At 51.4% G+C, this 16,658-nt stretch overlaps 1 protein-coding gene across 2 annotated transcripts in view; it reads right to left on the reverse strand.

Annotated features, from left to right (window-relative positions):
- NEDD4L (NEDD4 like E3 ubiquitin protein ligase) overlaps positions 1–15,889 on the reverse strand; it is a 340,580-nt gene extending 324,691 nt beyond the window's left edge. The window contains exon 1 of one of the 2 annotated variants that reach the window (XM_082699466.1): positions 15,466–15,889. In XM_082699466.1, the coding sequence (XP_082555592.1) occupies positions 15,466–15,513 (48 nt within the window). In that variant the 5' untranslated portion in view covers positions 15,514–15,889. The remainder of the gene's footprint in view (positions 1–15,465) is intronic. The other variant, XM_082699467.1, reaches the window with a different exon arrangement.
- Between the last annotated feature and the right edge of the window lie 769 nt (positions 15,890–16,658).

Below are 16,658 nucleotides of genomic sequence, written 5' to 3' on the forward strand. Positions count from 1 at the left end.
TGGAGGCCCACTTCGGGCTCCCTGCTCCGCGGGGAACATGCTTCTCCCTCTCCCACTCCCCTTGCTTGTGTTCCCTCTCTTGTTGTGTCTCTGTCAAATTTTAAAAAAAAGTCTTAAAACTCAGCTCAGAAGCTCTGTGTGTGCTGGACACCCCAGCTGGCTTTTCCACCGAAAAGCAACGTCCTGTAAAGTTGCTTCTGCTCCTTCACAGCCCACCACCAGCAATCGCTGTGTGTAGGCAGGTCTTAAAACTGATCAGACACCTGCAGGGAGCCAGAGCCACAGGCCCCCGGCTACCTGCCCCCACCTACAACATCAGGCCCAGGGAGGTGTTCACTCCAGTCACTCACAGATCAGACCATCTCATCAGATCAGCTGGAACCCCCACCCCCGCCCAAAAAATTCATTTTTAAGGTCTTTTTTGAATCCCAAGTTGTTCATACCATAGAGATTATCCCTTTTTCCTAGTCTATGCCATTACCTAGAATCGGGGGGGCAAGGATAGGTAAGAGCAAAATTCTAACTGAAAAGACAGACCTCTTGCCTCTCTAAGCCCCCAAGAAAAGCAAATACATTCAACAGAAGGGCAAGACTCGACTCGCCTTTGATCCTCTGACATACCTTGGGTTTCATTTTCCACAAATTCTTAAAAGGGCAAAGAAACGGTTAGAACTGTCACTGTCCACACCAGAGCACCTGCTTGAAATGCCATTTTGCAAACTCCAGAATTCAGGCTGCCTGGCAGAGAAGGGCACGGTCCTTGTTGCCTGGGAGTTAAAATCACAATAATAAAACCGAGCAGTTGCTCCTTCAACAGGGACATTCTGGAACTTGGACTTGCCAACCCATCTCATCCTATCCATGAAGCTCTCCGTGAGCGTGCATTCTGGTCCCTTCCTGCAATTGTTAACCTTTTTGGGTATTAAGACCAGCCTCATTCTAACAAGACTGAAGTTGCTTTAAAGATATCAAATATAAGCCTATGAAAGCATTTCAAAGAGTCAGGGCAATGGGAGAGAGAGAAGAGAGAGGGCACTAGGAACCCCACTGTGGCCACCCACCATGCATGAGAATGTAATTCCCAAGCCTGACATTCCATTTGAAAGGTGAAAAAACTCAATTCTCCTCTGTGCAGACTTTAAATTCTGGGTTGTGATCTCACTCATGAGGCATGAAGTAGGTGTGCATCCCCTGGCGCTGGCTGCCACCGGGCTGGTTCCCGGAGCCCAGCACTGCCAGGCCAGCTCCGCCATGTCTGGTGCTGACCCCGAGCTCCGTGCCTTTCCCACTGTAGGCCAACTCATACTCATGACCCCCTTCCGCCATCACCTGCCTTCGCCAGGCAGGAGAAGGTCAGCACCGACGCATCAGTGCTTCTACCTCCTTGGCCTGAGGCAACTGAAGGGTCAGCTATGCCAACACAACCAGAGATGGTTCCGAATGCAGGCCCAGGAACCAAACAGCAGTGATCACACCAAGCTCTCTGCGTAGGCAGACCCGCTTCCTGTACCAGCTTCTCCCCTCCTCACACACATACACTCTGGGGTCTCCTAACTTCTGAAAACATCCTCCAGGACCCATTGCCACAGGTCTCGCACTGTGTTCAGAGCAAAATTCCTCTGAAGGGCTGCCTCCAGTCCCCACGTGTCTGCTCCCCTCCCCAGGGCATCCATTCCCACCCATCCCAGTGCAGCCGCTCCCAGGCTTCCTGGCCCCAGGGGCCCCACAGGACCAGGAATGTCGGCCAACCCCATCCCAGCAGCCACCCTCCCCGCCCAGGGCCTGCCCAGCTCCTCCACCGAGTCCTCACCTTCCAGAGTCCCAGGTCTCAAGTGTCAACTAGCCCACCAAAGGCCCCAACATCCCCGCCTGGAGAGCTCCACTGGGCTCTAGACACTCACATCCACCTGCCCGCTGGGATCGTGCCGATGCTTGGCAGGTGTATTACTTTTATCCTCCACACAGACCTTTTGATCTCCAGATCCCCCCCCCCCATTTGTTCTTTCCGGTCTTCCTCCCAGGAATGGACATTCCACCCAACTGCTCACACCGAAATCCTAGGTCCTGTCTCTGGAACTGTTAAGTTCCAGACAATTCCTCCCCAACCTATGCCCAGCCCCTCCGTTCTACCTCCCCCTGCCGAGCCCCACCGGAATCCCAGCTTGCCGCACCTCCTCACCGACCAGTTCCCCACTTCCCTGCCTGCCTGGCCTCCCTGCTTTCATCCCTATCCTGCCCCCAACACCCCCTTCCCCAGAGCCCCTTCAAGTCACAAGTCAGATCCTGCTACTACCCTGCCAGAAACCTTCCAATGGATTCCCCCTACAGGGAGGAAACCCCAGCCCTCCACAGCGGCTGTCAAGGCCATTCCCCATCTGTCCCCAGTGCCCCTCTTTGACCCCACTCTCTGCTAGCCTCCCCCAAGCTCCAGCCACTCAGTTTTCCTTCTGTTCCTCCAGCTCATCTTCATCTTGGGGCCTTCAGTATTGCTCTTCCCCCGTCTGGAATATTCTGTCTCCAAACCTCAAGTAGCTGGTAACACCTCATCTGGGCTCAGCTCAACCCCTACCATATCCATCTATTATACTGTAAGTCCCTGGAGAGTGTCTGCACCCCTACAGCACTGGGGCAGGGGGGTGATATGAATGACTCAGCCCCCATCGAGGACACAAAAACATGTCACAGCCTCTCCCTGATGCAGGGACGTCCACGGCTCAGCACACACCGCATCGCCTCATTACTGCAAGCACCTTTAACATTTATAATGGGCCCGAGGCACGTTTAGTGGGGTCTTCTTTTGGGGAGGAGGATGCGGCGCTGGCCAGCACCTAAAAACAATTCCTATGTCTGGGGATCCCCCACAGGGCGACTTCTACTGGGAGGTCAAGCCCACCTCCCAGGAAGGACACCGAGAATTTCAGAAAGGAGGAGCAGAGCCCTCGCACCGCTCCCCGGGCAGCACTGCAACAGAGGCTGGCCAAGGCCTCCAAGAGGCGGGCTGCAGGACAGAAGCCGCGCAGCAGCCTCAGACCGCTCTCCTTACAAAGGCCTGCTTTCAAGACTGCCCTCGGCTGGAGTCTGGGAACTCGAATGGGCAACAGTTCCCTCCACAGATAAAAAGTGTTCCCTAAATGAGCAGCATGTCCCGCTGCGCCGGGACTGTGCCAAGCACGTGGTCCACACGGAACACCGACTCTCCTTCCCGAGGCAGGAACGGTAGGGCGTGCAGACAGGGTACTTACAGGGGAGTCCCCCCCCCCAATAAAATCCCTGGGCCTGGAGTCTGTGGAGATTCCCGGGTGGACAACACCGCCCACATGTTGTCACAACTGCCGCCGCGAGAGGAGTTCTGCGCATCCTGCGTGTGGCCGTCCAGAGAGGCCTCCCGGGAGCTCAGCACCCAGCTTCCTCTGGACCCCAGTGCACGCAGCTTTCCCTGTGGATTTTGCTCCATATCCTATTACTGTTAAGACACCGTCACTGTGAGTAGAACCAGTTCTGGGTCTTGTTAGTCCTTCTCTTGCATCGCTGAGCCTGAGTGGTTGTGAGGCCCCAACACAGGTAAGCAGAGGAGAGGCGGCGCAGCCAGCAGGAGGCGGGCCCCCACACGGCATCCGGAGACAGGAGGAACGGGGTCACGGCGGCATTCGGCAGCCGGGAGCCAGGCTTCTCTGGCCATGGTGGGGTGCAAAGCCTTCCTTGCCCCAGGACTGTTCTTAGTCAAGCCTGGGTCTCCAGCTTGACAGGTACTTCTGCGCTATCCAAAATGCCTTCAGTAAATCCCTTTCTGCTAAACTTCATCGGGACCGGTCACTGTCGCTTGCAGTCAGGAGCCCTAACCAGAAAAGATTTTGTCTACAAAGAGCTATACATCAAACTGAAACGGCCGAGTCAGGGGGCAAGCAGAGGGGTCCTGTGGGTCCCACAGTCCCAGTCCAGGGAAGCTGGTCGTTCCGAAGAAGCAGAGCAGAGGCAGAGTGGGTTCAAGCGCCCGGCTGGCCGTCGTACCACAACTCTGCATCTCTTCATTCCAGGCTCCTTTCAAATTGCCTTGAGGCAGAAGCCCTGGGAAGGAACAGGGAATGAACAGGGCACAGAGACCAGACACTAAGACATAGAAATTCCCAGAACCACGGACCTCATCTAGATAAGGTCACTAACTGTTCTTACCAGCCCAAGGACTTGACTAGACGCAAACAAACCCAACTCGAAGTTCTCCCAGGAGCAACACTCAGGTCAGGTGACCCTGGCCATGGCTGTTCAACCCCCAGACACACAACCCTAAAGCCCCACACTCACACCAAGCAGGTGCCTGCCCCAGCCAGGTGCAGCTGCAGAGGACACGGACCACGGGAAGGTCTCACACTGGGCGTAATCCAGCAGGGCCCGAAGCTGCCAGACCACCTGACCGAGCCAGGAACTCCGGGCCAGTCCTCATCTGCCCGCCACCACGCTCAGTTTTCTCATTTTTCCCGCCTCCCAAGGCGGAGGTTTACTGCAGTATCCTACTCTTTCTTCACCATTGTGGGTGGATGTTTGGGGGACCAAACCTACTCAGCCATAAGTCACTAGACCATTAAAAAGAAAAGAAAACTCCTTTCATCTATTAAGGAACAGATAGTGTATCACCCAGAGATCCATGCAATACTTAAATGAATACTGGGGCTGAAGGGAGCATGTGCTCTCCCAGCGCCATGGGCATTTCTTTCTTATCTGACAGAGATCACAAGTAGGCAGAGAGGCAGGCAGAGAGAGGAGGAAGCAGAGCAGAGAGCCCGATGTGGGGCTCGATCCCAGGACCCCGGGATCATGACCCGAGCCGAAGGCAGAGGCTTAACCCACTGAGCCACCCAGGTGCCCCACCATGGGCATTTCTAAAGGTGGGTCAATTACCCAGCTGTAAGGTCACCACGGACTCCCCCTCAGCTCAAGGAGTAGAACCTTAGAAGACTTAACGTAATTCCATCCCCTCCTCGCCATTAGCTAGTTGAGAGATAAGCAGATGGAAGCTTCCGTGGCCAGTGGGACACAGGAGATTGCCTGGGTATCTCTGGGAATGAAATTTCTTTACTCTCAAAAGAAGGACACAGGAAGCCATTCCCTTTGCTCTTCAAGTTGGGAAAAAGAACACAGCTCTGGTTGGCACTGGCAGCCCCCCTAGGACTCACAGGGCTCTGAAAAGGACTAGACTTTGGACAGCGGAGTCAAGAATGGAACTTGATTCCTCAGTGACATCACTGAACTGGCACATGTCTTTACCGCCCAGGTGGGCACTTAACAGACACAAAACGGAGGGAGAGATAACGTTCATCTCCATGACAGCTATTAATAATCTACAATAACACACAGGCTGCCGAAATACACAAATTGAGATTGGCCAACTCAGGCACCACAGTTTTGTAGGCTGTAACTCTGGGGACAGGAAGAAGGGAGTGCGGTATGAAAAACCCACCATCACATTAAACACATAGATCAGCTGTAAGATGCATCCTTATGTCGGAAATATTAAAAGCAGCGGGCGGGGGGGGGGCAGATGACACATAAGGTGACATAGGTCAACTGCACCCTTTTGTTCGGGAAGGGACCACCACGAAACATACACGGGCCTATGGATACTGGATGGACATTCCAAGCCTGCTCCCAGCAGCTTCCAGATACCGAGATATTTGCACAGATGACATAGCTGGTGCACTAGTACCATTCTGACATTGAGAACCACTCAGGGCTGCACCACCAAGACACTCAGGCAAAACCCAAATATACAAGAAGAGAAACAGATTTCTGTTTGGTTTTTATACCGCACACCAAAAATTTCGGGGAACACAAAACGCCACTGAAGATTTAAATTACTTCCATGTCCCTGTAGTGCACAGAAGGATGAAAATACCGATTCCAGTATGAAAATACAAATGTCCATGGTGGAGAAAACCAAACCTGTTCTACAAGCAACAAATGAAAAAAAGTCTCATTTCCTGGTCACTTTGTTTGAAAAATGTCCCACCCTTTACCTACCCCTGGGCTTCCCACCTTGGCAGGGAGCTCCTCAAAAGCAAGAGCGGCAATGCACAACCTTGACCTTGACATCCTTAAATACAGAGCACACAGCAGGCCCTCGATGAACATATGTTCAGCTGAACACAAGCCATCAGTATTTGTTCTGAGTAAGTGCTCTCATTTTTACCCAGAGCCTGAAGTGCTTCAAGCATTTGGGAGGTTTCTTTATACCTCACTTTGAAACTTATTTTTGTATTAAGAAAAAATTTTTCCATGTAGAAAAATCTAAGAAAAAATATTAAAAAGGCCATGGGAATCAGCTGAAATCCCTTTGCTCAAAAGATAGCCACCATCATCTTTATACCTCACTTTGAAACTTATTTTTGTATTAAGAAATCTTCCATGTAGAAAAATCTAAGAAAAAATATTAAAAAGGCCATGGGAATCAGCTGAAATCCCTTTGCTCAAAAGATAGCCACCATCAACATCCTGAGATACATCCCCAGTCATTTTTCCCTATGCATACGTCCTTTTTAAAATTATTTCTTTATTTGACAGAGAGCACAAGTAGGCAGAGAGAGTGGTAGGCAGAGGGAAAGGGAGAAGCAGGCTCTCAGCTGAGCAGGGAGTCCAATGTGGGGCTGGATCCCAGGACCCTGGGATCATGACCTAAGCCAAAGGCAGACGCTTAACTAACTGAGCCACCCAGGTGTCCCATATGCATAAATACTTTTAAGCACGAGACTGCACTGCGCCCGCTATTTTGTAGCCCGCTATTTTGTAACCTACTTTTCCAGTTAGATGAGTGACCTCTCCACATTATTAAATACTTTCCAATACCACCCTTGCGCCCCAGCCAGCCATTCTCATGACGGCAGGATGCTCTTCTCTATCTCACTTCTCAGAGAAGAAAGGAAAAGCTCTCAGCCCAAGCTCAAAGTGTTCTCTTTCACTAGTAACAGCCAGTGAAATGAAAACATCTCTTCCAAAGGCAGACGGCATGGCACATACCAATTTCTCAATCGTCAGCATCAACATACTCTGGAACTCCAATATCAACACGGGGTTCAGCTCCCTCCAGAGCTTAGGCCACGGGCCACATGCATTTATCCTCTAGAGTTACTACCGAATGGGGAGGACGTACAGCGGGTTCAAAGTTCAGAAGCGACCTGCCTGCGGTTCTGCTTGCATCCAATTATCACAGCCCAGCCACGAAGCAAAGGGAACTGGAGGAGGATAAAAGGAAGCAAACGGATTCTCAGTTTTGCTTTTTCTTTAAACCTCACACTCCTCCTTCCCCTTTCCAACCCAAACTGCCAAAGATGAAGTTGGCACTAGACTAACAACCAAAGATGAATCATTTATTAACTGGGGGGGGGGGGGGGGGACTGGGTGGGGGGGAGCCGAGTTTTCAACAGACTCCGGTTCTAAAAGTAGTCGGCAGATTTGAGTGTAAGTACGTGGAGCTTTTAGTTCTGTGAGATACACACGGAGAACTTACTAAGCCAATTCTCTAAACAGCTCAGGCTTTTGTTTTAGGGGGTGGGGGTGTAAGGCGGGGAAGGAAGGACAACAGACAAAATAACTTCCAGTATTTAAAAAAAAAAAAAAAGACATACGCATGTAAAGTAAAACTAACCCATTCAACAAACATCTTCGTTTAAAAAGGAAAAAAATCAAGAGACGATCTTCATCTTCTCCGTCACCTCTGACCAAGCCTGTCTCCACCGGAGTCCTCGCGCCCGGGATTTCTAACACAGTTGCCAAAATGTCCGTGGAACGTTCGAAATCCTGTAGATCACGGAACGGAGTCTGCATTCTGAGACACTAATTCGTAACAGATGTTCCAGAGGCGGTTCAGTGGGACTTCCCACCCGATACCAAGGTGCTGGCCACGTTCCCCAACGGCAGGCAGTGCTCTCCGCCACGAGGGCTTCACCCACCGCCGAGCTGGGCCTCCCAGCGGGCACTGGAAGGCACACTGCAGAGCACGATCCACAGCGGCTCCCATGGAGAACTCTCGAGCCAGGCCTCGAAGGCAGCGGGGAAGTGCAAACCGGGCTAACAGGCCAGACCAAGACTGATGGGCACAGCTCTGCCCTTGTCGCAGCACTCCAGGGTCCCCCGGAAGTCGCCAGTCCTTCGCGGGGGTAGAAAGAGCACAGGGCCCATGTCCAGCAGACAGGAGGCGGACATGGGCCTGAGCCACTCACGCCATCCACCCAAACTTCACCCCCGTGTGCCGGAACGCCTCCGTCCATGGGAGCGCGAACACACCGCAGGTGATGGGTTGTGACCCTCAGCCGCCACTGCCAGGCCATCCCCCCCTTCGTCCCACCAAGATCCCTACAAGCCCTTCCAAGTTCCATCTTGGATTTTACATCGCAGCACTAAAAGTCCGTTTTCAGGCATCTGGGTGGCTCAGTAGGTTAAGCATCTGACACCTGGTTTCATTCAGCTCAAGTCATGATCTCCGGGTCCTAGAATCGAGGCCTCCTGCTCAGCGGGGAGCCTTGCCCCCCACCGCTTGTGCTGTCTCCCTCTTTCAAATAAATAAAATCTTTTTTTAAAAATTTCTTTAAAAAAATCACTTTTCAATGGTCCCTTTTTCTTGGTGAATTGGAGGTATAAAAATACGAAATCTCTCCGCGGATGCCTGCCTGCCAAGAAGTCACCCAACACTGAATTCGATGACAGTGGGGGAATCGGAGAGTCTCACCATTAAACTTGGCAAGTTCTGAATCAATACAGGTGGAGTCAGGGACAAAACGTCGACTAGAGGGTCAAATTTAAGCTAGTTACCCCAAATGCACTAATGGAACACAGCTTTCCTCACCTAAAGGTATTACAGTAATAGCCGCAATCAGGCCACTCAGGTTCAGAACAAATCATTACAACTCTAACGAGCTCCTCTGTATTTATGAAATGTGGGTCCCAGATCTTTACACTGCTGGTTTTCTCTCTGCTTGAACCCGAGCCACAGTCTTACCTCAGGAATCAAGAGGTTCTCCAGCAATCAAATACTCGGGAGTGGTGATAATTATTAGTTCCTCCTCAAAGTCAATGCCAACAATTCCAGAACAGTCCGTACAGAACTAGCAATTTTTTTTTTAATTTATTTATTTGACAGACAGAGATCACAAGTAGGCAGAGAGGCAGGCAGAGAGAGAGGAGGAAGCAGGCTCTCCGCTGAGCAGAGAACCCAATGTGGGGCTCGATCCCAGGACCCTGGGATCATGACCTGAGCCTAAGGCAGAGGCTTTAACCCACTGAGCCACCCAGGCGCCCCTAGCAATTTTTTTAGAAGACCCTACGCACCCAAGAACAAAGGACATGACCGAGGTTCTCAAAGAGACTTTTCTCTGTGCATGCTTTGGGGGGGGTTCCCCCAGATCCAAATGCCCGTTCCTCTTCCAGATTTAGTATGGCCTAGATAAAGGATGTTTCTTAATAATGCTCAGATTGACAATCACCTTAAGTGTTTTTACCTACACAATTTTTTTTTTAGCTTGAAGGAAAATATTGGTTTCTAAATCTAGTTTATCTTCATCTCTCAATTCGGCTCTCACTTCCATATTCCACCAAGAGGCAACTCCCAACCAGGAGCGGCATCATGAAACAGTACAAACATTGCCACCTATAGTCGGAAAGGGAGATGTATCTGTTTATATGCTGACCTGAAAGAGAAACAGAACAAAAACAGAAAGTAACATCTGGGCGCCCTTCTCACAGCCTTCCCCAATCCTACTGTTCTAAAATGCACTTTCAAAATTACTCATATATTATTTTGATCCTCTTTCATACAGATCTGTCAAAAGTATAGTTTGCTGTACTGCCAATTAAATAGATCACTAAACCCAAATCACTCCACAGACCTACAACATCAAAACACCTGAAAACTCTTAAGGTAAAATCTCATTTTACTGCCATTCATCTAGGACCCAGAATTCAAGGACACCAACAACATCTGCTCAAATAGACCTTCTAACTCAAAAATCTGAAGATGATCTCAATCTGTCAAAGACAAACTGATTTCTTTCACGGGTCACACACTAGCGCGCTTCTATGCTGTTTAAGTAAACGCAAGACACAGGCGACAAGTAAATGAGCCAAGAGCACAACATTTCTTCCCTCACAGTGAGCGCAGAAGCGATTTCACAGGAACTCCAGAGCACTGGCGCCATGATGTGTGATACCATCCTCTAACGTCGGGGCTGGCTTCCTGGAAAGGTCTTCCAAATAAACAACAAACATACTCATGATTCAGTATCATGAAACCTTTACAAGGAAGTTTCCTGAGATGCAGGTTCTCGCTGCACTGCGGAGTCGCCCAGGTACCATTCAACCACTTCTCTTTCAACCGAGTTCTGCTACGGGAAAGAAACCATGGCCTGGTGATTCCCATTTTGCCACAATCCTTTGAACAAAACTATTTTTGTTCCTTAAGTTAGGGAAACTGCTTTTCAGGAACAAGATCATTTAAAGCCTTCTGACTTAAATGGAATATAAATTAAAATGTCAGTTTCTACAAAGGCCGCACAATCCTTTAAGAAAATAAAAACCTAATGAGAGTAGACCTTTAAGACAATACATTATATTCGCCGGTTTATAAAGTTGCTTTTAAATGTCACAATAAAACCTAGGTCCTTTTATGGTTTTTCTTACATGTCAGCAATCACGACGCAGGCTGTAACTCGAATACGCTCGTGTCCCAGGCGGAAAGCACACCGGCCGGCATGGCTGGGCTTGACTCACGCATCCGGACTTGGGACAAATGGGAAAGTCTTCTCTCTCCCTCTGCAGAACTGCAGCTCAGCCTCCACCTTTAGTCCAGACAATATTCTAACCAATTTCCAAAAGCAATCTTTGTGTTCGTCTGCCCCAGCTGCACAGATGGCACGGCATGCAGGGTTTCAAGGAATCTCTTGAAAACACAGACCACTTTTTAAAAAATGAACGACCACTCTGAATTACTTACAGATGGCTATTCAGGCAGCCTAGCTTGTAGGATCCCTGTTTCTTCTCTGCCAATGCCCAGAAGAGCATTTCCCCGATGCGACCCCTTTTCTCAGGAACAGAAAGGCAGAAATCTGACCAGCAACTGACGTGAAAGCATTGAATGAGGAACCTACTGAAACTGACCGCCCAGGGTCACCCCAGGTTTGGTTTGGTTTTTTAAAAAATTATTTATTTATTTGACAAAGAGAGAGAGAAGAGAGAGAGAAAGAGATGACAAGTACAGGTGGGGGGGGGGGTGCAGGGGGGGAGGCTTCCTGCTGAGCACAGAGCCCCATTTGGGGCTCGATCCCAGAACCCTGAGATCCTGACTTGTGACCTAAGGCAGAGGCTTAACCCACTGAGCCACCCAGGTGCCCCATTATCCCAGGTTTCTAATGAGAGTCAGTAATTCTAAAACATCCTCAAATAAGGATTCTTCATAAAATTAATGGTGTATCACAGTATGACACCAATTTTTTTTTTTTTGTATCAGCAGTACATAAAATAATGGTGCATCTTAAAATTGACAGCATCTTAAAGAAAAAATATACCTATGCTAATGGTTAAACCACCCGTAGGAACAAAAGGAATCCTAGAACAGTAAGGAGTAGTGAGGATACTAGCCCCAATGAGGTTAGATTTTTGCCATTTTCTGCAAAATTTCACAAGCTTTAAAACACAGTGGAGACCACACTAAGCAAGCCTCCTGGTCAATTCGGACCTACGAGTCTTCTGTTTACAACTTCTGAGGTTTATCTCCACTACAAATCAACCTCAACAACCTAGCAATGAAAACCTTTCAAGAACTTGGAAGAGAGGAAGAATGCTAAAAACTAGGGCTGTGCTATCAAAAGAATGGAGTTCAAATCCTGACTCTGTAATTTCCTGTGTGTCCTTAAGCAGGTCACCTAACATCTCTGAGCCTCCAGTTTAAGGGGTGGGGGGGCTCCTGAGGATAAATGAGACCACAAGTACATAAAGCCTTAACACAATGCTAAATGCAGAGTAGGCAATATGAAACATTAACCAAGCATTTGTGTTTGTAGAAAACACAGAGAGAGGGTGTCAAAGTACTATCCCACGTCAACCTGGCCTTCATTCCTGTGCCATCTGCCTCACTGTAACCACCCCAAAAATGCCACATCTAATAAGAAAGATGTCATTCAGACGTCAGTTTTTATTTTACCCAGAATCTTTTCAATAAAGGATACCTTTCTAAGACTTTGTCATCAAAGACTTCAAGAGGTTAACAGTAACATTCCCAAATAAACTGCCAAAATGTGCCACTGATTGCCAAAAAAATAAAATAAATAAAAACAAAAAGCAAAACAAAAAACTGCCAAGGAACCAAGCCAGATGTAGCAACTAATCCCAATGTTCGGATTCCAAACCGAATCTGATGCTGGGCCCTGCATCCCAAGTTTTGCTAATTTTTTAATCTAACACCAAGGTCCTTCATGGCAATTTCAAATTTGGTCTCCCTAAGGTGACCTGATTTACATCAGTAAATATGAACTCTACCTCCTCGAGGAACCTCAGCCAGAAAAGACACAAAAAATAAACAGTCCACACACTCACACAAGCAAAGCCCATAATTAACCCCTTCCATTCTAAAAGCCGGAGAGACCTGGCAGCAAGGTCCTGTCTCAGCATCCCACCGCAATGCTTCGTCACCAGCAGTATTCAGAGCAAAAGAAATCTTTCTGAGATGGGATAGGAAACTAAGTGCACTGCAAACACACAATGCTTTCCATCAACTTCCAATGAAAACACAGACTAACTTAATGCACTCGGTATGGACGCCTATTTTGCTAAGAGATGTATAACTCTAAGTAGCCATCAAAATATCTTCAAGTGTAATATTCCACAGAACACCAAGTGTGTGAACTGAAGTACACTCATATTTTAAAACGCCTTGACGGGGCGCAGAGGGGTGGGGGGGGACACACCTTAGAAAACCAACCCTGGCCACTGGTTTCATCAGCTGGGCTGCTTAAGAGTCTGCTAAGATCTTTCATTTGTTTTCTTACGCTGACTAATTCAGGGGGACAAAACAAGCTGTGCAAATTCAACAATTTGTTAATATTCTACGAAGGCATTCTCTGATTTTCCAAAGGCTGACCTGATGGTGCAAAACCTCCCATAAAAAGCAAATACCAGAGAAATGTGAAGTCATCAAAACAGCCCTGCCTTATTTTTTTCACTGGGAGGAGTAGCTGAAAAAAGACAACAGATGCGACTTGTCTTTTGTGTTACAACGTGCTGGGAAACCTCACAGTACCAGCAACATAGCCATCCCCCAGTCAAGAAAATGTCTTCATCACCTCGTGCTGTTCCCCACAGAGCCCCAACGTCCCTGTAGTAACATACAGGAGTGAACTCATTCATTCACATACACACACACACACACACCCTAATTCTGTGTATATTCTATCCTTCACTTCCACACGGGACACCAGTTAGGACGACCCGAGTTAACTCATCTAGAGAGGCCAGATGTATGCTAGGTAGATGGGGACACTAGATATGTAAACAAAGAACCAGCAACAGGGACATGCATTGGACTCCTTTCTCCAGTTGAATTTCTCAAAACACTCTTAATAAATTTTTCTTCATTGCACTGTTAAAAATCAAGTAATTCAGAACAAGAGAGACCAGAGCTGAAGTACAGCTGTCTTCCCCCAACAATACCTCAAAAGCCCTTTGTTTAGGAATGTCTGTATCTCAGCACCTTTCTAAAAGCTCACTGCCAGCCATCTACGGTTGCTAATTAAATGGAGAAGTACAGAATGAAAGGGAAAGCCCCTCAAAGGGTAGAGGAGCCAGAGAGAGAAGCCTGGGAGAGGAGAACCCCCGGGGTGAAAGAGACAATGATCCTTTTCACCCATCCCCAGGTAACTGCACCAAAATGGGAATTGCACACGAGCACAGCAAGGCAAAATAATCGAAAACGTAAATCACACATAATTTGCATTGTGATCATTCTCTGATAAACTACATACCACAGCAAGCCTTACCTAGCCCTGTGAAGACAAAAAAGGTCATACCCCCAAACACTCTCCCCACCCCAGGATAACTATTCCATTACACACTTACAAAGCACGCGCACGCACACACACCCCATACCAGAGCGGGCAAGCTGGTGAGAGAGAGAAGCCATAACGTGGGCAGGTCCAGATTATAGCCTCTCCACTAACCCCACCCCCAACACCAGCGAAAGAGAGAACCTCAGGAAAAAAGGAGAGGAAGAAAAGGAGAAAGCCAGAAATCCTTGAATTTTCGGGCATCAACTTTTCATGAAATGCACAATCAGTATAGGAAATACCTCCCTGCTCAGTAATGCTTCATGGGTTGTAAATTCACCTCTCCAAAGGGGAGCCAGACCTGAGCGCGCACCCCGCCAGATGGCAAAGCCCTCCTACCTGCTCCATCCACCCTGCCGGTCACGCCGCGCCGGCGACAGGCCTCCCACCCCCCTTTTTGGCAGAGCAACACACCAATAAGAGCCGAGCGTGGCTGGTCGAGAGAGAGCTAAGCAGCGATGGAGCAGGATCGTTTCCAAAGGGGGGGGGGGGAGGAACCGCGAGGAGAGAGTGAGGGTAGAAACAAAGCTCTTAACACTCAAACCGACAGCCTTGGGGGCGTGGCTTATTTGATTTGCTTTATTAATAAAGGGGATCGATGGAGCTTTTGTCCCTCCACCTACCCCGGAGGTGCCGGGCTTTGAATCGTTGGGAGGGGAAAAAAAATGGCAGGGCTGCAAGCTTCCTCGAAGTTTCCAGTAGCACCTGCCACCATGCTGGCCGCCCCCCTCCCCCGCCAAAAAAGACCCCAAGATCCACACTTCTGGTTACGACTCTGCCAGCCAGAGGGACAGACACACCCAGTTGGAGCGTCTTGCCCACTCCCACCGGGAGCAGCATGCACTCGTCGGCGCACTTACGGACACTCTCACCGGAAAGTTCCGGGGGGAGGGGGCTGAGAACAATTCGGGTTCCTCCGCGGCCCCGGGCTCCCCCGCGCGGCGCGGGCCCCCAGCCGAGACCCAAACGTGACACACATCATGGACTCTCAAGCTGCAGGGGCGAGAGGCGGAAAGTTGCCCAACAGCCCGGGAGACGCGGCTGGGAGAGGAGGGAGAACAGGGGGGCAGAGGCGCACGCGCCCTCCTCCCACCCCCCCAAAGGGGGGAAGCGGCCGAGCGAACCCCGGCTCGAAGGGCGCCGCGCCGCTTTATTTACAAACAATGCACTCCGCTGGGGACGCGGGGCGCGAGCGCCGGGAGGATGGGCCCGAGCACCCCCCGCCCCCAGCCGGGTCCCCGCAGCCCGGCGCACCCGCGCTTGGGGGGCTCCGCCGCAGGCTCGGGGGACGCGCACCCCGGGGGTCGGCCCAGTCCTCATCCCTCCCCCCCCACCGGCGCGGGACAGGAACTCCCCGGGGAGTCCCAGGCGGGAAGGGGACGCCACTCACCTCGTCTTCCGAAAGTCCGTAGACCGGCTCCCCGAGCCCGGTCGCCATGGAGCCGGCGCCCCGCGCGGGTTCCGAGGCGCTCCGGGGCGGCTGGGCTGCGGCGCGAGCGGCCGCTCTTCTCTCCTCCTCCGCGCCCGGCCTGCGCGCGTCCCTCCGTTCCTCCGGAGGAGCCGCCGGACGCCGGCAGGTGAGGGAGCCCGAGCGCGCGCCCCGGCCGCTGCCTGACCCGCTTCCTCCCGGAAGGCTGCGGGGCCGTGCGGGCTGGCGGTCCCGAGAGCGCGCCGTGCAGCGGGCGGCGGCGCCGAGCCCGCCCGGCTTCCCCTCCCCGCTCGCCCGGCCGCCGCTCTCCGCCCCTCTCCGAGGCTGCTCTCGGATCTCCGGAACCCGGCTCGCCCGCCCCCTCGCTCGCTCCCTGCGGCCCCCGCTCTCTCCGCCCCGTCCTCCGCCTCCTCCCACCAGGCGCCCAGAGGGGACCCTCCCCGCCTCGCCGGGGCGGGCACACGCGCCCCCCAAGCCAATCACAGGCCGGCCTGGGGGGCGGGCCGCGGGCCGCGGGGTGGCGGGGCTCTGCCCCCACGCCCACCCCACCCCCGGCCGGCCGAGCGGCGCGGTGGGGATCGCCAGGCCCCGCGGCGGGTCTGCCCGGGCTGGGGGCGGGTGCGGGCTTGGCCTTCCGAGCTGATCCACCCTCCCCTTCCAGCTTTCCCTGTTTGGGGGAAGGGGCGACCTGGGCATTTGGGCGCGTGGGGAGATGGGGGGGCTGAAGGCATTTTCCCGAGGTGGGGGGAACCCGCTCAGTTCATTCCTCTTCCCGGTGGTCTTTTTATTCAGAGCCCTGAGCTCGCCGTAATCGTTAAAGGGGGAAACATGGATGTTTCTAGACCCCTTTAAATTCTTGGCAAGCCCAGCCAGCCGGACTTGGCAACGGTGTCAGCTCCCGGGGCCGATCCGCCCGACCCGGCCGCCTGCAGGGAAGAGGCTGCCCCGGTGTGGCCGCGAGTCGCCACTGCCTGTGTCAACCTCACAGGGCACAAAACCAACCCGGCGCGCGCTCTGGGTACACACCCACCCACTCGAAAACAGACAGCGCTGTTCTTTGAATAAAAGGCAGCTCATTTGTGAGCCGCAACGTGAAATACCAAACTCCAGTTTAAGGTTATCCTCTGCATATGCAAACCCTACAGACGTCTGTA

Source organism: Mustela nivalis (genome assembly GCF_964662115.1).
Source record: "Mustela nivalis genome assembly, chromosome: 14".
Lineage (NCBI taxonomy): Eukaryota > Metazoa > Chordata > Mammalia > Carnivora > Mustelidae > Mustela > Mustela nivalis.